The sequence below is a fragment of the Heterodontus francisci genome, chromosome 35, assembly GCF_036365525.1.
Source record: "Heterodontus francisci isolate sHetFra1 chromosome 35, sHetFra1.hap1, whole genome shotgun sequence".
Lineage (NCBI taxonomy): Eukaryota > Metazoa > Chordata > Chondrichthyes > Heterodontiformes > Heterodontidae > Heterodontus > Heterodontus francisci.
Window position 1 is genome coordinate 51,596,790 of NC_090405.1, and position 27,724 is coordinate 51,624,513.

The 27,724-nt window shown below is 43.0% G+C and overlaps 1 protein-coding gene across 10 annotated transcripts in view; it reads right to left on the reverse strand.

Annotated features, from left to right (window-relative positions):
* The window catches only part of ppip5k1a (diphosphoinositol pentakisphosphate kinase 1a), a 142,912-nt gene that overhangs the window by 95,884 nt on the left and 19,304 nt on the right, over positions 1–27,724 (reverse strand). For 9 of the 10 annotated variants that reach the window (XM_068015562.1, XM_068015560.1, XM_068015558.1 and 6 more), the window contains exons 3-6: positions 11,158–11,353; positions 10,346–10,436; positions 2,826–2,911; positions 227–381 (exon numbers count right to left, since the gene is read on the reverse strand). In XM_068015562.1, coding sequence (XP_067871663.1) covers positions 227–381; positions 2,826–2,911; positions 10,346–10,436; positions 11,158–11,353 — 528 coding nt within the window. The remainder of the gene's footprint in view (positions 1–226; positions 382–2,825; positions 2,912–10,345; positions 10,437–11,157; positions 11,354–27,724) is intronic. The other variant, XM_068015564.1, reaches the window with a different exon arrangement.

Consider the following 27,724-nt stretch of genomic DNA (forward strand, 5'->3'; position numbering starts at 1 on the left):
TGCCTGTAAGGCTGGTGGAAGCAGATTCAATAGCAACTTTCAAAAGGGAATTGGATATATAATAGAAAAAAAAAGAGAAATGTGCAGGGCAACAGGAAAAGAGCAAGGCTGTAGGACTAACTGGATAGCTCTTTCAAAGAGCATGCAGTCACGATGGGCTGAATGGCCTCCTTCTGTACAGTATGATTCTTATGATTATCTGGACTAGTGCTGTGTATTATCGTACCTTACGGAACAACCTCTGGCTTCCTCCTCCTGCCGATACAGGGTAGTAAATGTACACATTGTGGTCTTCTGCACTCACAGGTTTCTCAACAAAGGGTTTCTGGAAGATTTCTCCATTCACTTCCACATGATCATCACCTTCCACCAAACTACATTCTGCAGTTGAAGAAACAGGAAAATGTTTGACTCAGGGACATGAGCTTCATCTGTGAGGCATTGCAACTCTTAATTAACTCATATACAAAACTGACAGGCAGGAAGAGACCAGCTGGATGGCTCAGTACTACACCAGGTGGTGCCTTTACCCACCAGGAAGCTATGTCCTCATTTTATTATTGTTTATCCTCAATGTACCTTAGCACAAGAATAATTATGACAGCAAGAAGAAAGTGATCTGGGGGATACTGTAAAATTATGAGTCAGATTATCTTCCTCAGTCTCATTCTGCACATACCAGACACAGCCAACAAATACATAGAACACACAGTGCAGAAACAGGTCCAACTGAAACACGAGAACCAACTCTCTATGCAGGTATTCATGCTCCACATTAACCTCCTCCCATCCCTCATCATCTAACCCTATCAGCATCTCCTTCTATTCCTTTTCCCTCACATGTGCTTGTCTGATATGAGTCATTGGGAAATTGCTGGAATCTATTATTAAGGAAGTCTCAATGCACTTAGAAAAGCACAGTATGATTAGAACAAGTCAACATGGTTTTACTAAAGGGAAATCTTGTTTGACAAATTTATTAGAGTGTTTTGAGGATGTAACTAGTCGGGTAGATAAAAGGGAACCAGTAGATATAGTATACCTGGATTTCCAAAAGGCATTTGATAAGGTGCCACACAAAAGGTTAATAGGCAAGTTAAGGGCTCATGGAGTTGGGGATGATAGATTAGCATGGATAGAAGATTGACTAAGTATTCAACTTTGATGCTGATACAAAGCTAGGTGGAAAGGACAGAGAGAGGCTGCAAAGAGATATAGACAGGTTAAGTGAGTAGGCAACAAGATGGCAGATGGAGTATAATGTGGGGAAGTGTGAAGTTATTCACTTTGGTAGTAAGATAGAAAGGCAGAATCATTTTTGAAAGGTGCGAAACTTTTAAAATGTTGATGTTCAGAAAGCCTTAGATGTACACGTACAAGGAACACAGAACATTAGCACGCATGTACAGCAAACAATTAGGAAGGCAAATGGCATGTTGGCCTTTATTGCAAGGGATTGGAGCACAGGAATAAAGAAGTCTTGCTACAATTGTACAGGGCTTTGGTGAGAGCACATCTGAAGTACTGTGTGTAGTTTTGGTCTGCATATTTAAAGGAAGGATATACATGAATTGGAGATTGTACAGCAAAAGTTCACTAGATTGGTCCCTGGGATGAGAGGGTTGTCATAATGATGAGAGGTTAAGTAAACTGGGCCTATATTCTCTTGAGTTTAGAAGAATGAGAGGGGATCTCATTGAAACATACAGAATTCTGAAGGGGTTTGATAGGGTAGATGCTAGAGATTGTTTCCATTGGGGAATCCAAAACACGGGGGCACAGTCTCAGAAAAAAGGGGCCAATCATTTAGGACTGATGACGAGAAATTACTTCACTCAAAGGGTTGTGAATCTTTAGAATTCTCTACCCCAGAGGGTTGTGGATGCTCCATCGTTGAATACATTTAAGGCTGGGATAGACAGATGTTTGGTCTCTCAGGGAATCAAAGGATATGGGGAGCAGCGGGAAAGTGGAGTTGAAGCCCAAGATAAGCCCGGATCATACTGAATGGCAGAGCAGAATCGACGGGCCATATTGTCTACTCCAGCTCCAGTTTCGTGTGTTCTGGTACCTAGCTTCCCCTCAAGTGCATCTATGTAATTCACCTCAATTACTCCCTGTGGTAGCGAGTGCCAAATTCTCACCACTCTGGGTAAAGAAGTTTCTTTTGAATTTTCTATTAGATTTACTAGATGGTGGGAAAACATTTAAAAAATAAAATTTCATTGTAGTATGCACAGTAAATCTCAAGTCTATAAGAGGCTTTCAAAATAATCTTGATGGACTACAGAATGCAACTGTGTAGCTTAAGGTACTGACAAGAGTCTTGTGGCTCCTGCCTCTGAGCCAGAAAGCTCCGGGTTTGAGTTCCACTCCAGTAAGTAATTGCTATGGAAGGGGTGTTCACGGCGCAGCCGATTAGGTTGCTAATCAGTCTGCAAATCCTTCCAATACTCCATGCTGTTCTCCAAGGGAAAGAGTATGAAGATACGAAAACAAAAACAGTTACTGACAGCAGTAAAACACTGGTGCGTGGAATTTCCTGTTCAAGCAAAACCTAGAAACTGTTACAGCAAAAACTAGAAGCAAATTATATTAAAGCCACAACTCATAACTTCTGCTCCTATATAATACAGAAAATGGTTTGGAGAGGTCAAATGCTAAAAATTCCACACTAAATCATTCCCTCGAAAAAAGTGACCTGCGCAGAATGAACTGGGCAGCGAACTTTGTGAAAATAACCTGTTTCAAGAACTACAACAAGCGCGAACTCTTGCCCCTTCAATTTCATTGTGTAAAGAGCGACTAGAAACAGCAACACTAACCGTCAGGCCGGTCTGGATCACGATTCAACACTGCATAGCGGGGAAGATCGATCCCCTCTTGCTGCAAAATTCGATAGACTTCTCTCCTGCAGAAGTAAAAAAAAAATATACCAACTAATTCCAACATTTCAATCCTGAAAGACATATGTGGATGTACCACAAGATTTAGGCCACTTTAATTCTCAATATTAACTTTGTTGGCACGTGCCAGTTATAACAAAGCATTACTAGTAATTTGAACAAGATGAATAAAAAAACTCATGAATTAAAAATAAACTGAAATAAAAAGGTTGGAAGTGTCAAACAGGTCAGTCAACATCTGAAGTAAAGAAATGCGTGTTCTTTTCATAGGCACATACAAAGACCACATTAAGCATCTCAAAGTTTGAAACGCACCATGTCACTCCATTTCTCACGCCTCTTAAGTTACTTATATCACTAAAAATTTATGAAGCTTCTTTTAGAATTCACTGACACAAACCACACCTCCCACAGTTCTGAAAAAGGTTACGACCGCAACATTACTCTGTCTTTTCTCTCTCGATGGGGAGGAAATTGCCTTGTACTTTCAAGGTTTTTTGTTTATGATGATCCTTGTTTTAAGGCAACACCTGTACATTTCTCTCTAGAGCTTGCCAGGTGTGAAGGAATGAAAGAAGCCTGAACTTGGATTGCTACAAAACTGTAAATCTTAAAATTCATTTATTGGGATTTTTGTGCAATATATAGAGTCAAAGAGTCATAACGGCACAGATAGAGGTCATTTGGCCAACTGAGTCCATACTAACTCGCTGTAGAACAATCCAATTAATCCCATTCCCTGGCTCGGTCCCTGTAGCTCTGCTAGTTTACTTCCAAGTGCCCATCCAATTTCCTTTGGAAATCATTCATCGTCTCCGCTTCCACCACCCTCGTAGACAATGCAATCCAGGTCTTTACCAATCGTTGCATAAAAAAATGTTCTTCCTCACATCAACCCCTGCATCTCTCATCCAAAACCATAAAACTGTGTCCCCTAGTTGTTGTACCATCAGCTAATGGGAACACCTTTCCTTTGTCCACCCTATCCAAACCGATCAAAATCTTGTACACCTCTATCAAATCTCCCCTCAACCTCCTTGAGAACATCTCTAGCTTCTCCTTGTGGCTAAAATCCCTCATCCCTGGAATCATTCTGGAAAATCTCCTCTGCACCCTCTCAAGCACCCTCATATCCTTCCTAAAGTATGATGACCCAAACTGGATGCAATACGCCAGTTGTGGCCTAACCAGAGCTTTATAAAAGGTTCAGCATAACGTCCCTGCTTTTGTACTCAATCCTCTATTTATGAAGTCCAAGATCCCATATGCTTTGCTAACTACTCTCTCACTATGTACATGAACTCCCAGGTTCTTCAGTCCCCGTACACTCTATAAATTGATTTGTTCATGTATTGCATTCCATAGTAAATCCTCCAAGGAAACATCCGACATCACAATTCTTTTAATATTTTAGAAATACTAAGTTTGTGCGCTGCCACACAGGGGAATGAAGATGAGGGACATGATTTTAACTCTAAGTGAATGGGTTTTGAGTGAGTTAAAATCAGTCCCAAGGTGTAGCCTTCAGGTGAAGTAGGGCTAGAGGGTGAAAGATAATTAGTCCACGGTGTTCTACAGTATTGATGGGAGGATGTAGTTACAGTGACAAGTTTATATGGGCATTTATAATAGAATGTGCGTAGATTCTGAACATATTACATTGATAGTCAGTCTTTCATAAGAGGGTTCAAATTAAATTGGCAAAGTGATTTGTTCCATGAACAATTTAAGAATGGGCTTGGTTCTTAAGGACCCAGAAAAAGGCAGCAAGAATGTCAATAAATGATTTTCATTATTCCAAAGGCTCCTTTGTGAAGTGCACTGCCATTGTGGAATTGGAGCAAAGTCCAGGTGCTAACAATCTAAAGCGGTCTCAGCATCTGAAGTTAACGAAGAAAGTTGGACTAAAACCAGGTTCCCACTTCTGATTGCTATTAATCAACTCGATGGAACTCATAAGTGGATTTCAGCTGAGGACAGGGTTAGGCTCTGCAATTCAAGAAAGGAGGGAGAGAGAAAACAGGGAACTACAGGCCAGTTAACCTGACATCAGTTGTTGGGAAACTGCTGGAACCTATTTTTAAGGAAGTCTTAACAATGCACTTAGAAAATCATATGATCAGACAAAGTCAACATGGTTTTACAAAAGGGAAACTGTGACAAACTTAAGAGATTTGAGGATGTAACTTGTAGGTTAAAGAGAAAATCAGTAGATGTAGTACACTTGGATTTCCAAAAGGCATTCAATAAGGTGCCACAAAATAGATTAATAGACAAGATAAGGGCTCTTGGAGTTGGGGGTAATATATTAGCATGGATAGAGAATTGGTTAATGGACAGGAAGCAAAGAGTAGAGATAGGGCGGCACAGTGGTTAGCACCGCAGCCTCACAGCTCCAGCAACCCAGGTTCAGTTCTGGGTACTGCCTGTGCGGAGTTTGCAAGTTCTCCCTATGACTGCGTGGGTTTCCGCCGGGTGCTCCGATTTCCTCCCACAGCCAAAGACTTGCAGGTTGATAGGTAAATTGGCCATTGTAAATTGCCCCTAGTGCAGGTAAGCAGCAGGGAATATGGGATTAATGTAGGATTAGTATAAATGGGTGGTTGTTGGTCAGCACAGACTCGGTGGGCCGAAGGGCCTGTTTCAGTGCTGTATCTCTAAATTAAATAAAAATAAATAAACAGGCATTTTTAATTTGGCAGGTTGTAACTAGTGGAGTGCCACAAGGATCAGTGCTGCGGCCTCAGCTATTTACAATCTATATCAATGACTCAGACGAAGAAACAAAGGGCAATGTATCTAAGTTGGTTGATGATACAAAGTTAGGTGGAAATGCAAGCTGTGAGGAGGACACAAAGAGGCGGAAAGGAATATAGACAGATTAACTGAGTGGGCAACAAGTTGCAGATGGAGTATAATGTGGGGAAGTGCGAGGTTATTCACTTGGGTAGCTAAAATAGAAAAGCAGAATTTTTTAAAAAGTTGTGAAACCTGTAAATGTTGATGTTCAGAAGGACTTGGGTGTACTTGTACAAGGAACATAGAGAGTAAGTATGCAGGTAGAGCAAGCAATTAGAAAGGCAACTGGCATGTTGGCCTTTATTGCTAGGGGATTGGAGTACAAGAAAAATCAGACTGCTCCAACTACCGTGAGATCACCCTCCTTTCTATTGCTGGGAAGATCCTGGCTAGAATACGTCTCAACAGGCTTGTGCCTACCATTGCAGAAGAAAACCTCCCAGAGAGCCAATGTGGTTTCAGAGCAAACAGAGGCACCACAGACATGGTATTTGCACTCAGACAATTAGAAGAAAAGTGTTGAGTAAAACAAAAGCCTGTACGTCACTTTCATAGGCCTCACCAAGACATTCGACACGGAGCAGAAATGGACTTTGGAAAATCCTTGAAAAACTTGGATGCCCACCCAGGTTCCTGGTCATGGTGAAGAAGTTTCATGAAAATCAGTACGGACAAGTCAAGCAAAACAGTGACCTCGCAAGTCCCTTCTAAATCTCCAATGGCGTGAAGCAGGGATTTGTGCTGTCCCCGACCCCCGAGGGAGTTTACATAGACTCCGGACTGAGGGAGGCATTTTCAATCTCAAGCGTCTTCAGGCTCACACAAAGACAGAAGAAAAACTCATCTGTGAACTCTTTTCGCCAATGACTGTGCTCTCCTGGCCCACAGTCAGTCAGACCTGCAATGTATAACAAATTTTTCCGAGGCGGCTCAACTTTTCGACTAAAAATCAGTTTAAAGAAAACTGAAGTCCTGCATCAGGGCGGCACAGTGGCGCAGTGGTTAGCACCGCAGCCTCACAGCTCCAGGGACCCGGGTTCAATTCTGGGTACTGCCTGTGTGGAGTTTGCAAGTTCTCCCTGTGTTTCCTCCGGGTGCTCCGGTTTCCTCCCACATGCCAAAGACTTGCAGGTTGATAGGTAAATTGGCTATTATAAATTGCCCCTAGTATAGGTAGGTGGTAGGGAAATATAGGGACATGTGGGGATGTGGTAGGAATATGGGATTAGTGTAGGATTAGTATAAATGGGTGGTTGATGGTTGGCACAGACTCGGTGGGCCGAAGGGCCTGTTTCAGTGCTGTATCTCTAAAACTAAGAAAAAAACCCCAAGAAGAATATAGACCACCAATATTGTCATTGAGGGAACTGAGCTGAATGCCATCAAGCAATTTACTTATTTCAGCAGCGTCAGAGCCATAGAGAGATACAGCACCGAAACAGACCCTTCGGCCCACCGAGTCAATGCCGACCATCAACCACCCATTTATACTAATCCTATACTAATCCCATTTTTTCCTCTCACATCCCCACTTTCTCTCAATTCTCCTACCACCTACCTACACTAGGGGCAATTTTTTTTTAACAATGGCCAATTTACCTATCAACCCGCAAGTCTTTGGCATTGACATTGTTGCATAGATGCCAATGTTGTAGCTGTACTGGAACAGCTTGGCTAGGGGCACGGCGGAGATGTGGGGAAGGGAGAGGTGATGGCCAGGAAAATTAGAAAAAAATATGTCGGGCCGCTTGCTGGTGTGTTATAGCCTCTGGTCGCTCTTGTTTGATGCCACCATAGATGAGGAAGTGGACAATAGGCTCTCAAAAGTAAACAGTATATTCGGCAGAATCTACAACATGTGTGAAGCAACCACAGCCTCAAAGCACAGACCAAACCCAAAGTGTACAAAGCCATAGTCCTCACCACCCTTCTCTATGGCGCTGAGTCATGGGTCCTATACCGCCATCATGTACGCCTTCTAGAGCAATTCCATCAGCGCTGCCTCCGCAGCATCCTCAAGATCTGCTGGCAGGACCGCATCTCAAACATTGAAGTCCTGGAAACAGCCAACATCACCAGCATCGAGGCCATCCTCCTGCAAAGCCAACTGTGTTGGGCGGGTCACGTGGCGCAGATGGACCAGAGTCGCCTGCCTAAGATGGTGTTGTATGGAGAGCTGACCACAGGTAAAAGGAACAGAGGGGCCCCATGCAAACTTTTCAAGGACTCCCTGAGGAAGTCCCTCTTCGTGTGCCACATCGACCATCGCCAGTGGGAAGCGCAGGCCATAGATCGTGATACCTGGAGATGCTACATCAGGAGGGCTACAGACACCTTTGAGACTGAGCGAAGAACCAGCATGAAAGAGAAAAGGAGGTGAAGGATAGATCCAACTGCCCCCAGCAGCGACTACACCTTCAATTGTACCCACTGTGGGAGAATCTGCTGGTCACGGATAGGTCTGACTAGCCACCAGCGGGCTTGCAACTGATGACTACAACCTTCCCAAAATCTTCGTCCGCGAAGAAATGCCAAGGGGGAGTACAAGTATAAAGAGGTCTTGCTACAATTGTACAGAGCTTTGGCGAGACCACACCCGGAGTACTGTGTGCAATTTTGGTCTTCATATCTAAGGTAGGGTATACCTGCATTGGAGGTGGTACAGCAAAGGTTCACTAGCTTGGTTTCTGGGATGAGAGGGTTGTCCTATGACGAGAGGCTGTGTAAATTGTACCTATACTCTCTGGAGTTTAGAAGAATGAGAGGCGATCTCATTGAAAAATACAACATTATGAAGGGAGCTTGACAGAGTCGATACAGAGGTCGTTTACCCAGGCTGGGGAATCTAGAACAGAGGGGCACAGTCAATTAGGACGGAGTTGAGGAAGAAATTCTTCACTCAAAGGGTTGTGAATCTTTGGAATTCTATATGGATGCTCCAGAGTTGAATATATTTAAGGCTGAGATACAGTTTTTTTGGTCTCAGGGAATCATGTGATATGGGGAACGGGCAGGAAAGTGGAGTTGAGGCCGAAGATTAGCCATGATTATACTGAATTGCGCAGCATGCTCAACGAGCCATATGGTCTACTCCTGCTTCTATTTCTTATGTTCAGTGAACATCACAGTGGAGTAACCTGCCAACTATTACCATCTACGCTTACACATGAAGCTGGCTGGGCCATAGAACTCAGGGCAAGTCCCGATCACTGGAAGGAGAAAACATATTGAGAGAGAGAGAGACAGACACACACATTTTACCCAAACAGTATAGAATATCTTGGGATCACGAAGTCTGCACCAGCACCACCTTCTCCCTGAGAGCTCAGACCAAAATAATTAACTTAATTTTTCATGTCAGCATGCTAATACTGATGTAAATAAATCAGCAGCATATGGATTCTAATCTTTAAGATGGACTTTTTAAAAAAAAATCAAAACTGAACAAAATTCATCAACATAAGCTGGCTGAGCACCCATTAGAATTGCCCGAGGTGAAGTGCTGCCTATTGTGAAAACATAAGCACTTTGGTTTCCGGCTAGTCTTAACTACTGAATTTTATTTGTTTATTTTCGATCTGCACACATACAGGTCTTCAGGGCTCAGCTTGAACAAGACATCCAATGAAATATGTATTTTTTTCTTACTGGAATTTAATTAACTGCCAACTTTTTGCTTTCATTAAGACTTTCACGTATTAGCAATGAACGCCAAAGACACATTGCATTTTAATGCATGAATTCAAATGCAGCTTGAAGCACATACCCATTTATCCAGGCTCCATCATGACATACCAGCCATTAGTTATTAATGAGATATACAACATCAGGAAAGCTTTGGGGAAAACTAAATTTAAATCAATATGGATCTCTAAGCCATTTTCTGTTCCATCGTAGTCAAAGTTTGCATTTGAGGAGGTGGGGAATACAGGAACAGAAATAGGCTGTTCAGCCCCTAGAGCCTGAGCCTGGGAGAACCAGAGTACAATTATCAAGGGTTTTCTCTGCAAAATATTTTCCCTTACTTTCCTGTTGAGAGCTTTATGCTGAATTTGACTTCGCAGGCAGTGCGAATACTCCAGTATCTCACCCAGGTGCCCATTTTACATATGTGAGCCTGGATGGTGAGCACTGGCATTCTACTTGACTGCATGAGGATATCATAGCAACTCATGGGCAGACGGGCAATTGCACATGAACCTTGGGCATAGTCAGCAGTGGTGGTCAAGATCGAGAATGTCAGCCAATATTTCCCCTCTTCAGTTTGAGAATAGTGAGGGAAACTGTGTGGTCCAGCCATTTAACTAAAATTCGAAGAGCACTGGGTCCAGTCTGGCTTAGTGCCAATCACATCCTGCTTTTAATCCATTAAACCATTTGAGGAAGCGGAATGGGAAACCATTATGTAGCATTATATTATGATGTTAGAGTGGACTTTAGCTGGTTTAATTATGACTGAAAATGCTAGAGGCTAGTACAATACAGAACCAAAGAAAACCTAGATTCCCAGGACAAATCTACTGTGATGGCATAAATTGACTAAAGGCAATTCTGATCCAAAATAGATGCTCATGGACCTCAGAAATGTGACATTTGAGACATAAATGGAAGAATCCCTAGTTTTAACTCTTGGCACATACCTGTCCTGGATATAATACTGCATATTCAAGTCATTAATGAGAACTGGATTCCTGAGTTTAGCGTAAGCCACTGCCTTATCCAGAGGAAAGCCTAGGAGTAAGAAAGGAAAAATTGATACCAACTCAAAATCTGAAATAAAAAATACTTCAGATGTTGGAAATCTGAAATAAAAACAGAAAGTGCTGGAAATACTCAGCAGGTCTGGCAGCATCTGTGGAGAGAGAAGTAGAGTTAACGTTTCAGGTCTGTGACCTTTCATCAGAACTGATTCCGACGATTCTGATGAAAGGTCACAGACCTGAAACGTTAACTCTGTTTCTCTCTCCACAAGTGCTGCCAGACCGGCTGAGTATTTCCAACACTTTCTGTTTTTATTTCAAAATTTGAAACGTTTAATTCAATTGTCACCATCAGTCATTAACATAACTTCTATTTATAAAAAAGGTACAACTCACCCCTCATCCCAATCAAGCCAGCAAAATAGATCAACACAGATTACATTCCATTCCACATTGAAATAATAATGGAATATAAGCAACTAATTTGTACTACGCCAATTTTGCTCACTTGGTAGGACTTTCACCTATGAGTCAGCAGAATTTGGATTCATTGGCTGTAAAGTACTTTGGAAATATCCTAAGGCTACGAACAGTGCTTTAGAAATGCATGTCTTTTTCTTTTTACTTTTGTTTCTATTCCCAGCACTAATTTGGTTTAATGTTTTGTAAAATCACTAAAACCTGTTGACTCCAGTGAGCCTGGCATTTTTTCTTTGTGATAAACTCCACTCACCAGACTTGCTATTTCTCACCTTTAGAATGGAAAGAGATCAGACAGTCACACACCGGCCAGTTCTCCACAGGCTCATTTAGAATGACATCCTCATTAAATATCACTACACTGATGTATTCAAATTTACACAGGCGCTCGAGGATCTGCGTCATTGGTTTTGATTTAGATTTCTTTGCCATTGCGCAAATCCCCACCAGGATTTGGCGCTCGGGGGGCTAGATGAGAGAGAGAGAGAGAGAGAGAGAGAAAACAAACTAGGTTAAGACTTTCAAACTTAAACAAAATTCTCTAAAAATCTGAATAGTTGTGATCAGATTATTTTTTCATTATCACATTGCTGTTTGTGGGAGCTTGCTATCTGCAAATTGTTTGTCATGTTTTCTACCTTATAATAGTGACTACACTTCAAAAGTATTTCATTGATTGCAAAACACTTTAGGACAGCCTGAAATTGTGAAAGGTGCTGTAGAAATGCAAGTCTTTTGTTCATTCCTTTGTATGAGGCTGCGTTTGCTGACAACACAATCACTAAGTGGCATAGTACTGGCACATGTGCAAATGCAGGCTTATTGACTGAAACGTCACTGTCTATGATGTCTCAGGCAGCTGCCAGTGATAAAAATGGCACTGCTTAATTTGTCACAAAAAACGAATAAAACCCAATCCCTCTCAATGGCTGGGGGCGCTGTCTCCATCCCACTCCCAACAGTATCCTGCTCTCTCCCATCGGCGCTTCTCTTCATTGCTCCCTCCCGCACCCATTAGCCACTTGCGTCCCGCCTTGCCGCTTCCCCCCCTCAGCCGCTTGCTTCCCACGTCACCCTGCCACCCCTCACTCCGCCCTCGGCAGTTCGTTCCCCGCCCCTGCTCCAGGCAGCACAGCAGGGAGCAATCATCCGGGGGGTTGGGGGGGGGGGGGGGGGAAAGAGGGGGAAGCGTCAAGCAAGTGGCTGAAGGGGCGAGGCAGGGAGCAATTGGCCGAGGGAAAGGGAAGCAGCAAGGCTGGGAGGAAGGGGCAGAGGGGAAGAAACGAGGCGGGATGCGAGCAGCCAAAGAGGCAAGGCCGAGAGCAAGCGACAAGAGGGGAGTGGGGAATGGGGAGTTGGGGGTCGGGGGGGGGAGGGGAGCGAGCAGCCGAAGCAAGGTACTGTTGGTGGGGAATGGAGGCGTTGATTGTAGACATTGAGGGGTAAGGCAACAATGTCATTACGTCTGGCGTCATTGTTTGGTGACATCAGTGCACTCATACGCAGATTCATTGTGGCAAGCTGCCAAATGTTCAGACGCACTGATGTTGGCCATTGCTGTGCACATGATGTGCATTGTCAGGAGACACTCCGTTTTTATAATAACCCATTAGCTTCAAGTGTTAATTCCCAGCACATGGACATTCTTTACAGACTTTCAGAATCCCATCGCCATCCAATTTTTCCCAGTCCTGGAGTATGGCTTTAAGTGATTCCCCAGTACCTTATCCAAATGGGATCTCTTCCTACGTGAGCTTAGATAGTAGGTGTTGGCAGAATATTTGACCATGTAAAAAGCCTGATCTTGGTCTCACTAGTCAGACACAGCCACACACACAATTTTCAGCTAGTTATTGGATGATAACAAGTAACAGGCTGGCTGATTTCCTTTTGTTGGCAGCCTCGTGCCCAGACTGCTACCTCCACCAAGACCAGGGTCTGTATCTCTCTGCTAGACACAGCCTTTATGAACAAAGTGAAACCAGTTATGAGAGAAGTTATGACTGCAGAAATCAATTCTACAGTGGGTTAAAATGAGTCAAACATTACTGCTGAGATATTTAATGTTGATTTGAAAACTTTGGTCTATTAGGAGCAATGTATTCTGATACTACTTGTACATAGATGTACCCATCAAAAAACAGAAGTTATGTTGTTAACTGTATGTACACAGTAAGCTTTTGCCTGCATTTCCTTAGCTTAGCTGGTCACACCCTTCCCTTGGAACCAGAAGGTTGTCGGTTCAAGCCCTATTCTATGTCTTCAGCAATTCAGGTTAGCATTGAGCAAGCACTGCACTGGGAGAGGTACCAACCCTTTAGATGAGACGTTAAACTGAGACCCCGTTTCCTACTCAACTGGACATAAAAAATCCCATTGCACTATACGAAGAGGAGCAAGGAGTTCCCTGGTGTCCTGGGCACCACCATTGTTTAGCCATATACTCATTTGCTGATTCTGAACCAGCAGTCACATTTGTCTACATAACAGTGACTGACTTCAAAAAAAAATGGATTGGTTGTAAAACAACTCAGGATGATTTGGGGAGGCACCAAGTTGCTCTGCAAATGCAGGTTCATTCCTTTCTCGTATTTTTGGAATGGAGAGGCAGAACAATGGCATAATACTAGCTGGCTTCACTTTAAAAAAAAATCAATATTTTTCTCAAGTTTGAAAGAAAAAAAGAAAAACCTGCAAACCTAAAAATGTCACAACCACTCAAGCGAAATTACACCTTTATAGCAGAATACCACTAATCTACAACAGTTTGGAGCAAACACATGCCAGATTAGCAATTCATTTCTCAGAATTTGACGTATGATGCAGTAATGGCAGTAAGGAAAATGCAGTACTGAGTGGAAACATTAAATTGGGTGGGAGAACTGGAATTTTAAATATAGCGTAAAATCAGCAATGAGGTTACGAGGGAGAGCTGTCAGTTGAAGTCTCACGGTATGCAAAGTGTAGAGTGAAGCAATAGATGATAGGAACACCATTCATTTCTCCAGTGCTGTGATATTTAAGTAGTGACTCTCCCTGGTGATCTTATTTGATTGCAGTCAATCACCTGGCCACAATTTATCGCAGAGCCTGGTTTATGGACTAATTATAGTTTTCAAGGTCTAAACACACTTTGTAGCTTATGTATTTAAGGCTGATATAAATTTTATGTACACAAAACAGGTGAAGGTGACATTGCTTGAATATCCCATGCCAATAAGAGCTGCTCTTTTCAAAGCTACCACACCCATAAAGGTCTATGTAGATAAGCACAAGTCTCAGTGCTTCTGTGAATCAGTTGTCAAAGCTTCCTAAAGATCAATAGCACAAGGTCATGTCTACTAGACAAGACGATACTGGAACATTTACTGGAACGAGATGAAAAAGCAACAGAAATGAGGGAGAGAAGGAGAAATGGGGGGGCGGGGGGAGTGAAAATAGCACAAAAGGAGCAACAATAGAAGTGTTTTTCATAAAAGTGACTATGGAAATTAAGAAATAGTAAAAGTAAAAATCTGAAGTGAAAAAGATACAATGATGAAACAAAAACAATGACAGAAAAAAAAAAGTAGGAAGTCAGTGAGGAGACCAGAAGGCAGACTCCTCCCTACAATCATTTTAGCAATACTGTCAATCCAAGCACAAAACAGTAAATCCCAGTTTTTATTCACACCAACTTTAAAATGAGGAATTACAGTCCCAGCAGCAAAAACTTTAAAGTACAATAGGACAAGAAAAAATAATGAACAAAGAAGTGAGATATGGAACACCAGATTTCTTTATCTCCATTCCCCTGCCCCAGAGATATTAATTGCCCTGACAACAGCACTGGTATTTTCAATTCATATGAAGATATCACTTAGTCACTAGCAAATTGAGCACAGGAGTTGTGGGTTTCTGGACCATTTGCACAGCAAGCCAAACTCTTCTTCCACTTCACTATCAGAATGTCTTTTGTTAACCCTTGAAAGAAAGACTTGCACTATCTACTGCATGACTTCAAGACATCCCAAAACGCTTCACAACTAATGAAGCATTTTTGAAGTGCAGTCACTGTAGTAAGGTAGCACATCACTGCTGCATCTTCAGATGCAGCGCAGCCCATGAAAGGATTAAGGTCCCCTAACCTGGAGTGACCCTAGTGTTACTCTAGCACTACATTAAAGTCCTTGCATCAAAGCTATGCATCTACCTCCAAAGAGTCGTGATGTTGTTCTTTGATCCCTTGATCAACCAGACCCCAGGCAGTGATACCTTGTAATGCATTTCCTCTGGAAGATATTTAGTGGCAGGTTTTTAACCCAGCCATTTACTTCATTGAGAAAAACGGGGAAATGGCATTGGCTCCGTCAATTTTGCTAGGGTAACTCCAGCATTATAAGTGGCATGGGGCAGTGCGGGGGGGGGGGGGGGGGGTTGGTGGCAGACGAGGGTTAGTCTCTCCAGAGATGCGCACAAGATTCCCCGGAGCGGAACCCCCAAGGCGGTCATATTATTTATTTTATTTTTTTATTTCGAGATACAGCACTGAAACAGGCCCTTCGGCCCACCAAGTCTGTGCCGACCAATAACCACCCATTTATACTAACCTGACAGTAATCCCATATTCCCTATCACCTCTCTACACTAGGGGCAATTTACAACGGCCAATTTACCTATTAACCTGCAAGTCTTTGGCTGTGGGAGGAAACCGGAGCACCCGGCGAAAACCCACGCAGACACAGGGAGAACTTGCAAACTCCACACAGGCAGTACCCAGAATCGAACCCGGGTCCCTGGAGCTGTGAGGCTGCGGTGCTAACCACTGCGCCGCCCATAACCACTGCGCCGCCACTGTGTCACCTTTGGCATGTTTCCGGCAGTTCCTGCAGCCATACTGGTACCAAACGTCGTGCTCTGCACTCCTTTGGACCACTCTAGGAAGGCTGAGAGGGGGTTTTTGATGCTTGGGCAACTCACAACCTCCAAACATCCGCCCAGGCATGCGCTTTCGAGCAGAGAGATCCACCATCGACATGCTATTCTCCCTTCGCCAGTTACAGGAGAAATGCCGCGAACAACAGATACCCCTCTACGTTGCTTTCATTGATCTCACCAAAGCCTTTGACCTCGTCAGCAGACGTGGGCTCTTCAGACTACTAGCAAAGATCGGATGTCCACCAAAGCTACTATCATCACCTCATTCCATGACAATATGAAAGGCACAATTCAGCATAGCGGCACCTCATCAGACCCCTTTCCTATCCTGAGTGGTGTGAAACAGGGCTGTGTTCTCGCACCTACACTGTTTGGGATCTTCTTCTCACTGCTGCTCTCACATGCGTTCAAGTCTTCAGAAGATGGAATTTTCCTCCACACAAGATCAGATGGCAGGTTGTTCAACCTTGCCCGTCTAAGAGCGAAGACTAAAGTACGGAAAGTCCTCATCAGGGATCTCCTCTTTGCTGACTATGCTGCATTAACATCCCAGACAGAAGAGTGTCTGCAGAGACTCATCGACAGGCTTGAGGCTGCCTGCAACAAATTTGGCCTAACCATCAGCCTCAAGAAAACGATCATGGGACCAGACGTCAGAAGTGCTCCATCCATCAACATCGGCGACCACGCTCTGGAAGTGTTTCAAGATTCACCTACCTAGGCTCAACCATCACCAGTAATCTGTCTCGTGATGCAGAAATCAACAAGCACATGGGAAAGGCATCCGCTGCTATGTCCAGACTGGCCAAGAGGGTGTGGTAAAATGGCGCACTGACACGGAACACAAAAGTCCGAGCGTTTCAAGCCTGTGTCCTCAGTACCTTGCTCTACGGCAGCAAGGCCTGGACAATGTATGTCAGCCAAGAGCGACGTCTCAATTCATTCCATCTTCGCTGCTTCCAAAGAATCCTTGACATCAGGTGGCAGGAATGTATCTCCAACACAGAATTCCTCGAGGCGGCCAACATCCCCAGCATATACACCCTACTGAGCCAGCGGCGCTTGAGATGGCTTGGCCATGTGAGCCGCATGGAAGATGGCAGGACCCCCAAGGACTCATTGTACAGCGAGCTCATCACTGGTATCAGACCCACTGGCCGCCCATGTCTCTGCTTTAAAGACGTGCATGAAGTCCTGTGACATTGACCACAAGTCGTGGGAGTCAGTTGCCAGCGATCGCCAGAGCTGGCGGACAGCCATAAAGGCGGGGCTAAAGAGTGGCGAGTCGAAGAGACTTAGCAGTTGGCAGGAAAAAAGACAGAAGCGCAAGGAGAGAGCCAACTGTGTAACAGCCCCGACAACCAATTTTATCTGCAGCGCCTGTGGAAGAGTCTGTCACTCTAGAATTGGCCTTTATAGCCACTCCAGGCATTGCTCCACAAACCACTTACCCATTGTCTCTCGAGACAAGGAGGCCAAAGAAGAAACGCCTTAGGACGTTTTACAACGTTATGGACGCTATGCGAATATAAATTGATGTTGCTGGAAAAGCTAAATTAATACATTAAATAAACAGGGGCAGTAAGACCAGGAGACGCGAGTTCAAACCAGCAATGGGGGTCATTAGGACTGATATCAGTCGACACTTGGAGTGGACAGAGGTGATGTCAGCAGAGACCATGACCATCTGCTGGTTGAGCCAGACAGATATTTAGTCGCTAATTATTTCACGAGAGAAGAACAGGTAAGTGGGGAATAGGAATATCATGGGAAGCAAATTGAAAAGAAGTGTTTCCTTGCTCCATTGTAATACTTTGCTTTAATGCTGACTTGCTGTAAAATTGTGCATCATTTTTAAAATGTCACAGATAATAAATGCCCTGATAACACTGTTTTATTACTCCTGTAAAAAATTAGCCACCAGCAAATTGAGAACTGAGATGTGTATTTCCTGAACAGTGTCCTTTACACAGCAAGCTAAAATCTTCTTCCATTTCATCATCGTCAACCTCTTCTGCATCGTAAACCTATAATTAGATTAGAACAGAATATCTTTTGGCAATCAACCTGTGCCCTTCACTGTGTCTTCAGATGCATTATAGCCTATGAGACACTGTTCTACGGCTTATTGATTTATATAGATTCTACAAGGGGATATAATACAGTTTTTAAAAAAAGGGAGAGAGGAATCATCGAGGAGAATTAAGCCAACTGGCAAAATAAGACTGCTGACTATTTGCGTCACATTCACAGGGGCAAGATGAAAGTCATTTGCTTTTAGATCCATGAAAAAAAGCTTTCTTGCTTTAAAAAGTTTTAAATATTCAAACATTTTTAAAAATTGAGGAAATTAACATGACCAAAATAATCTTTTAATTGTAATGTGATACAAAATTGATCTTTCTTACAACCTCACTCTGCAGGCCATATGATTGCGATGCCTTGTAGAGGCAATGCCTGCACTAGGACACAGAAACAAGTCACTTACACACCCCATCCCAGCAATGACTACATCTCAAATGCTTCATTGGCTGTCAAGTACTTTGGGGAATCCAGAGATTGTGACTGGGACATTTTGAGGTAGTGAAAGGCACTATAGAAATGCAGGTTCCTTCTTTCATATAGAGTTCCACAGCAACTTCCCATTGATTTGCACATATCTGAAACAGCTGATAACTAATCTTGGTGTTCTGATTTAAGATTTCACCAACAGTGGGGCAACAGCACTGAGAACAGCCATTTTCAAAGCACCAGCCCGAAGTTGAACCAGCCACGAAGGAATACAAGTACAACGTGGGTGGAAATGCTCAAACTTTACGAACTGTATCGCTGGGGTGTTGGGCAGCTGGTGGAGCGTGGACATCAGCTTGGAATACCCAATTTAGGATTCCTGGAATGAAAACCAATTTGCTGTCACATTAAATATTCTCTATTACTTCTCAACATTGTCAGGATTAAGGGTCAGTTACTCTTAGGAAACATGGAAAGGGCCTGGAAGCGATAGTGGATTAAAAACAAGAAATTCTGGAAATACTCGGGGTTCTGATGAAGGGTCACTGACCTGAACTCTGCTTCTCTCTCCACACATGCTGCCAGAGCTGCTGAGTATTTCCAGCATTTCTTGTTTTTATTTCAGATTTTCAGCATCTGCCGTATTTTGCTTTTATTTTAGTGATAGTCGATTCACTGCTTCAGTGAAAAAGCTCATAGAACATTCCCCAGCACAGCAGGGCACAAGCCTACATAGGCAATGGTAAAGTTTTACAGTGCATCAGTCCAACTACGATGTATGTAAGTATGTGGACACACACAAACTTATCAGTAGCTAATTTATTTAACAGCTAAAGAACTCAGTCTTTGAGAACAGGATCCCTAATTATGTTGAGAATATTTTAAGTTATTGATTGATATACATTTTGGTCCTTCACAATAATGGTTCCTTGTATTTTGTCTTACTGAAAGAGACCCAGAAGATAAGTAACTTGTGGAGATTAGGAGAATAAAACTAGCTCTTTAAGGTTCATCATTTCTCCCAGATGTAATCAGCAGAGAACACACAATTAGAGGTATCAAAACACATTGCCATATGTTAGAAGTGTCTGATGTTTACATTCACTCACTCCTTACTGTGCTGTACCTTGCTACAGCAAAAGTGTGCTCTTGGCAAAGAAAGGTACCCTACTGTCCCTCTCTCTCAATCCAGGAAGCTCTCTCACCCCATAAACCAAAATGTGACCCAAAGAAATGTGGAATACAATGGTGGGGGTGGGTGGGTTGAGGGGAAGGAACAAACTCTTTTGCTTAAAATTACTTAGCAATTTCATAGGTGTTGCACAGCACTTTGGAAAAATGATAACTACTAGCCACACAAAATGTTTTTGTATGACGGATAAACCAATGAAACAGGTTTATTCTTGGAAGGAGCAGTACACGTCAAATATTGAACCAATTTGTATGCAACACTGTTCATGAAGGGTTAAACAATCAAGCTAGTTAGACAAGGCTCTGAAAACTGCCTTGCAGAACTAGGAATAGAGCAATCCTTTCTGAGAGAGAGAGTCTGGCTCCATAGTGAACAAATAGGATGCATGCAGTATTTGTAGGATTTAAACAGGCTGATATCCATACAAACAACATCACATCCCCAAATCTAATGGTCAGAATTAAACTGAGTAATTGACAAATGAAATCTGCAGGATCTTTAGACACAAAAACATTTGAGACTACTGTGTGACACTGAACTAGTCTAATGAAACAATTTTGCATGTTCCAAAACTTTTGGTTGAAAACACCATGAGCTCAATTAACTTATTTTGGACCAAACACAAGCAGCCCCCTTAATCAGATTACAGTGGTGACTTCCACTGGTACTTCATTCCTAACAAACTTTGCCATCAAAAGATTTGCACATTTAAAAATACCTCTGTTCTCTGTTACTGTAGATCTTTTTATCTTTCTAGCCAACATAATAGCTTTTAAATGAATGCATAACTTTAAACGAGCGCGACGCTTTAAAACTACATAGGTTGCGCAGCACAGAAACAGGCCAATCAGCCCAATAGATCTATGCCAGTTTATAAGCCTTCTCCCACCCCTCCTCATCTAACCCCATCAGCATATTCTTCTATTTCTCCCTCATGTGTTTATGTGTCTAGCTTCCCCTTTCTTTGGCCTCCTTGTCTCGAGAGACAATGGGTAAGTGCCTAGAGGTGGTCAGTGGTTTGTGGAGCAGTGCCTGGAGTGGCTATAAAGGCCAATTCTAGAGTGACAGACTCTTCCACAGGCGCTGCAGACAAAATTGCTTGTCAGGGCTGTTACACAGTTGGCTCTCTCCTTGCACTTCTGCCTTTTTTCCTGCCAACTGCCAAGTCTCTTCGACTTGCCATTCTTTAGCCCCGCCTTTATGGCTGTCCGCCAGCTTCCCCTCAAATAGGTCTATACTATTTATCTCAACTACTCCTCGTGGTAGCAAGTTCCACATTCTCTCCACTCTCTGGGTTAAGAAGTTTCTCCTGAATTCCCTATTGAACTTATTGGTAAATATCTTCTATTTATGGCCCCTAGTTTTGGTCTCCTCTGCAAATGAAACATCTTCTCTACATCTACCCCTATTGAACCCTTTCATAATCTCAAAGGCCTCCATCAGGTCATGGAGATAAATAAAATAACAGAAAAAAATGCCCCATGTTTGTCATAAAGTGCCGCACCTGAAATTCAGCTTTCACAGCAATGATGGACACCACTCAAAAATTAAAGCAAAGTGTGTTAATAATCACACAGGAATTAACAACTCAAGATATCATGTAAACTGACAGCCAAGCAAATTATACGCCTATGAACTGCATGTGACCAAGCAGTTATTTGCCTGACGCATTTGTAGCTAATGGCAGGCTCAATAATTGCAAGACTTGCTGATTTACTGTTACTTGCTCACTTATAATTTTTTTTTGCCATGGGCCAAAATCCCCAACAATAATTTGTTCTAGGGGCCACCCACTTCTGATTACATGTCTATCCAGCTCCTTTATGAAGAGGAGATTAATTGACTAGTCACTGAGCACCAATTACAGGTGTATTCGGAGTAGAAAAAAGGCACTGGTTTTACTCTGTACTCCCTCTACTCTGCATTTACACACATTATACCTACCATTACTGCTTGAGGTTGATACCAAGTGCCCAAGATGAAAACTGCATCAACCCCCAGCACTGATATCCCTCAATAATACTGCTATTTCTTGGCAAAGCTGTGGATGAAAAAAAATAATTGTAATAGCAGCAGCCTCCACAAAAAAAGGCAGTGCTTTGGGAACAGCACATGGGTAAACCAGCTGACTTCCTGATCCTGATGCTGAGTAAACTTCTGCATCTGCTTCAAAGTTCCAATCTTGCACTACAGCAACCCTAGACTCTCTGTTGGTTGCACATGATCACTTCTAATTTTTTTTTTTTTTTAAAGTGTGTCTATATCTGGGCAAAAAAACAAAATCAGGATCCTGATGCAAATTGCGAAACTCACATGATCTATCTTGAGATGTCACACAATGACAACTGCTTATATTATTATAGCACCTTTAAACTCAATAAGGCCCAAGGCGCTTCACAATAGCATTATAAAACAAAGTATGACACCGAGCCACATCAGGTTTGGATCGGGTCGGGTCGGTATTCTGTGTCCAGCATTCGGGCTGGGTTGGACTGTACGGTTTTGTTTCGTTTCGTATAGTTTTCGTTTTAATCTACGATTTTTTTCTATTTCAATAATATGTTTGTTATTTGCAGGTCTGGTTGGACATTACAAAAAAATTAAAGGACTCGGGCCCGGGTCGGGTTCAGGTTGGCTGTTGTTGGGTTGGGTTTTAATTGTATACACGAGCCAGGCTTTAACACAAGGCCAGATGACCAAAAGCTTGGTCACAGAGGTAGGTTTTAAGAAGTGACTTAAAAGGAGAAAAGTGAGGGAGCGGCAGAGAGGTGTAGGGAGAGTATTCCAGAGCTTGGGGCCCAGGCAACTAAAGGCGTGGCCGCCAATGGTGGAGTGATTAAAATCAGAGATGCCAGAATTAGAGAAGCGCAGATATCTCAGAGGGCTATGGGGCTGGAGGAGATTACAGAGATAGGGAGGGGCGAGGCCATGGAGGGAGTTGAAAGTAAGGATGAGAATTTTAAAATCAAGACATTGCTTGACCAGGAGCCAATGCTCGTCAGCAAGCACAGGGGCAATAGAGGAACGGGACTTGGTGCAAGTTAAGACATGGGCAGCACAGTTTTGGATGACCTCAAGTGAGGGATCCGTCATGACACAAAAGGCCATGCTTAGAAGAGTAAAAAGTAAATTTCTCTCTACTGTGTGCACTTAACAAAAGATAAAATAAATGGTCAAAGATAAATTTCGTCAATCTCAGCACTTATTAAGCATGTATGAGGTGTTTTAAAACAGCACATTATTATTTCAGTACTGGTCAATGTTTCAAAGCTGCAGAACCAGAAACTGAAATGGTATCTGACCGGGAGTCACGACAGTCAACAGTTGAGATTGTGGGTATTTATGAACAGGTGTGCAGTCTCCACAAGGACCATGTGTCTGTCATCAGGGTACAAATGTCTTAAAAAGTAATGACAAGAGTGATCATAATGTCAACCAAGACAAGCTATTTCATTGCACATAGAACATTGCAGGCAGAGGACATGGCCAGCGCTTGAAGAGGGGTAAACTGAAAAGTAATCTGCCAAAACAATATTTCAATGAATAACTGGTCAATCTATGGAACAGTCTTCCTAGGAAGAGGATGGAATCAGCTAGTATTGATTCATTAAAACAAAAATTGGATAGATTTCTTTCAGAAAGTGATATTTCGGGATACTGTACGCGAGTATTGATTGAGTGTAGTGTGCTCGGGAGGAACAGGTGACTTTGGTCAAATGGTTCCCAAAGCTCCACACAGAGGTTTTCCTCGCCTCATATCTGGGTTTGTTGTAGGCTAATTGATAAGCGATTGATTGCTGTGATTAGTCAATAACTGCACTATCGTTGTGTCATATGACTCCCAGGATGATAGGCCAAGCTCCAGCTAGTTTGCATTTTTTTTTGTCTAGCAATTTCTATGGTGTACTGTTAGTGTAATCGATGGCATCTTCCATGCTGTTTGATCTTTAGTTGTAGTTATTTCCCCTCCCCTCCCTCTCCTGACTGGCAGTAAATATTGCTGGGGTAAGGGTCCACAGGCACTGGCAAGTCTCTGTCCCACCCATATCCCTCCGTGATGAACAAATTATTAGTCATTTGGTAGTACAGAACTTAAATATTGCTGAAAACAGAGACATTTTGTCGAAGCTTTTCATCTTGCACTCAGCCAGACAAAATTGCAAGAATATCAATGTAAGGGAAAGCAATAAATTTATCCTATGAGAAGAGAGCGCTGATTGGTTGGCAAGTGGACTCTGATTGGTAGAGGCAGTGTCATGGAGAATGCACCAGTTTATGGTGACTGACAGTTAATTGCCAAGCTTTGTTTGAAATTTAAGCCAGGCAGCTTGACTCTGGTCAAGGCATTGCCCTGAGGAATGAACCAGTCAATGGCTGTCATTTATTCTGTTGTTTTGCTGAAACAGGCTCAGTGTGTGTACATATTCTTTCCGTCTGCAAAGAACAAGGCCCTGTGTATTAATATATGTAGCTTCCAGTAAGCGCAAATGTACCACACAGCGAGTCTGACTGATAATCTTAAATTGGTTGTCAACGTAATTCTTAGCACGCTGAGCATTATTTAGCAAATGTTGTTCAATTGCGGAATCACATCCAACATTGGACACTGTGTTTTGAGTTTTGCAAGCACAGGCTGGTTGGGTAGGGTCAATACCTTGCTCGTCGTGAACAGCTGAAGGGACATGCTGTTTGATATGATCCGCCAGTCTTTAGGACTTTTGGCCTATATACACCTAGCATCACACTGGCATTGAAATTCATATACCACATTACTCATTTGTGTGATTGGCAGAACGTCTTTTTGGCTTGACGACAACATCCTGCTAGTGGCGAACACCACACAGACCATACCCAACCAGCCCATGCTTGCAAAACTCAAAACAGTGTCCATCATTAGAGGTGATTCTGTGATTGGATAACATTTGCTAAATAATCCTCAGTGTGCTAAGAATTACGCTGACAACCAATTTAAGATTGTCAGTAGGGTTCACAGTGTGGCGCATTTGTGTGTATGGGAAGCTATATATATTAATACACAGGGCCTTGTCCTCTGCAGACAGTAAGAACATGTATGCACATTGTGCCTATTTCAGCGAAACAAAACAAGTGACAGCCATTCACTGGTTCATTCCTCAGGGCAATACCTCAAGCTGTCTGGTTTAAATTTCAAACAAAGCTTGGCAATTAACGGTTAGTCACCATAAACTTTTGCATTCTCCATGGCAACGGTCTACCAGTATCCACTTGCCAACCAATAAGCACTCTCTTCTCATACAGTATAAATCTGTTGCTTTCCTTTACATTGGTATTCTTGTGAATTGTCCAGGTGTGTGCAAGACCAAAAGCTTTGACAAAATGTCTCTGTCGAACAAATAATTATTGTTCATGTCCACATCTTACCAAAATTCAAGTCTCCAATTTTTAAAAAATTTAAAGGATACTAACTTAGAAAAATTGAAACTGTCCCATTGAAGAGAAGAAAATATTTCTGGTGGTGGGGAAAGAGAGAAGGAAAATTTAGCGGGTAAAGGGAGTACTTTCCGTTCAAAGTATTTCCCTTCTTGGTTGAAGAAAATATACACATGAAATTTAACTTGTTTTAAAACTGTCAATTTCCCTGCTAACATGAAGATTCTCATGCAAGATCACCCTCATCACCATTCTGCTCCAGTGAAGTAAATTATAGGTTAGTCCCAGAGTAGGGCAGCACAGTGGCGCAGTGGTTAGCACCGCAGCCTCACAGCTCCAGGGACCCAGGTTCGATTCTGGGTACTGCCTGTGTGGAGTTTGCAAGTTCTCCCTGTGTCTGCGTGGGTTTCCTCCGGGTGCTCCGGTTTCCTCCCACATGCCAAAGACTTGCAGGTTGATAGGTTAATTGGCCATTATAAAATTGCCCCTAGTATAGATAGGTCGTAGGGAATTAGAGGGACAGGTGGGGATGTAGTAGGAATCTGGGATTAGTGTAGGATTAGTATAAATGGGTGGTTGATGGTCGGCACAGACTCGGTGGGCCGAAGGGCCTGTTTCAGTGCTGTATCTCTAAACTAAACTAAACATCAGGAGGCACATCAAAAACACCTAGCCCTGAAAAATAAACACACTGTGGACTTGAAAATAGGGCATCACCGGCCCCTAGAGATAGGGATCTGGAATAGAGCAAATGGTTGGTAAGTACATTATACATAGAACATAGAACATTACAGCGCAGTACAGGCCCTTCGGCCCTCGATGTTGCGCCGACCTGTGAAACCATCTGACCTACACTATTCCATTTTCATCCATATGTCTATCCAATGACCACTTAAATGCCCTTAAAGTTGGCGAGTCTACTACTGTTGCAGGCAGGGCGTTCCACGCCCCTACTACTCTCTGAGTAAAGAAACTACCTCTAACATCTGTCCTATATCTATCACCCCTCAACTTAAAGCAATGTCCCCTCGTGTTTGCCATCACCATCCGGGGAAAAAGACTCTCACTATCCACCCTATCTAACCCTCTGATTATCTTATATGTCTCTATTAAGTCACCTCTCCTCCTCCTTCTCTCCAACGAAAACAACCTCAAGTCCCTCAGCCTTTCCTCGTAAGACCTTCCCTCCATACCAGGCAACATCCTAGTAAATCTCCTCTGCACCCTTTACAAAGCTTCCACATCCTTCCTGTAATGCGGTGACCAGAACTGCACGCAATACTCCAGGTGCGGTCGCACCAGAGTTTTGTACAGCTGCAGCATGACCTCGTGGCTCCGAAACTCGATCCCCCTACTAATAAAAGCTAACACACCATATGCCTTCTTAACAGCCCTATTAACCTGGGTGGCAACTTTCAGGGATTTATGTACCTGGACACCAAGATCTCTCTGCTCATCTACACTACCAAGAATCTTCCCATTAGCCCAGTACTCTGCATTCCTGTTACTCCTTCCAAAGTGAATCACCTCACACTTTTCCACATTAAACTCCATTTGCCATCTCTCAGCCCAGCTCTGCAGCCTATCTATGTCCCTCTGTACCCTACAACATCCTTCGGCACTATCCACAACTCCACCGACCTTCGTGTCATCCGCAAATTTACTAACCCACCCTTCTACACCCTCATCCAGGTCATTTATAAAAATGACAAACAGCAGTGGCCCCAAAACAGATCCTTGTGGTACACCACTAGTAACTAAACTCCAGGATGAACATTTGCCATCAACCACCACCCTCTGTCTTCTTTCAGCTAGCCAATTTCTGATCCAAAGCTCTAAATCACCTTCAACCCCATACTTCCGTATTTTCTGCAATAGCCTACCGTGGGGAACCTTATCAAACGCCTTACTGAAATCCATATACACCACATCCACGGCTTTACCCTCATCCACCTGTTTGGTCACCTTCTCGAAAAACTCAATAAGGTTTGTGAGGCACGACCTACCCTTCACAAAACCGTGCTGACTATTGCTAATGAACTTATTCTTTTCAAGATGATTATAAATCCTATCTCTTATAACCTTTTCCAACATTTTACCCACAACCGAAGTAAGGGTCACAGGTCTATAATTACCAGGGCTGTCTCTACTCCCCTTCTTGAACAAGGGGACAACATTTGCTATCCTCCAGTCTTCCGGCAATATAGAACTGCACCAGAGATCAGGTTTGAATGCTGGTCTGGGCTGAATTATCTGCTTGCAGCTAAGGAAAGGAAGCACTACAGTCAGCCTCAGTGATTAGCGAGGAGGAAACAAAATAAGCTATAGTTTGTGGTATTGTTTACTTCCAATACCCCTGCTGGAAAGTACAAGTGTGGGGGCATCAGGCAAGGTCAGGATAGGCCGCAACCATGATGCCTGCTCACGAGTGAATACCCTGCTGACATGCGAGTGCAAAAATTGAGAGACCCCGCTGTCAGGTTCAATGCCCTGGGAACACATCTAGCAGGGTTCTGCACCAGCAATAGAGCATTGCAATTTCAGCCCTATATGCTTGGGGGTTGCTCAGGAAAAGCAGCTGCTTAGGCAAGGTACTGGACAGCATCTACCACCCACGGAAACATACCATACAATCAGTCAGCAGCTTGGGAAGGCAAGAAAAATTGATTGAACAGAAGGATAAAATAATCACACTTTATTGAAAAGTTATTAATTAGATGCAGTTCAATATCCCTTCTTACATAAGTGATTGCTGAAATGGCACATTTAATCCCAGGTCTGTGTTGTACATAAAAGTGCAGTCAATTCAC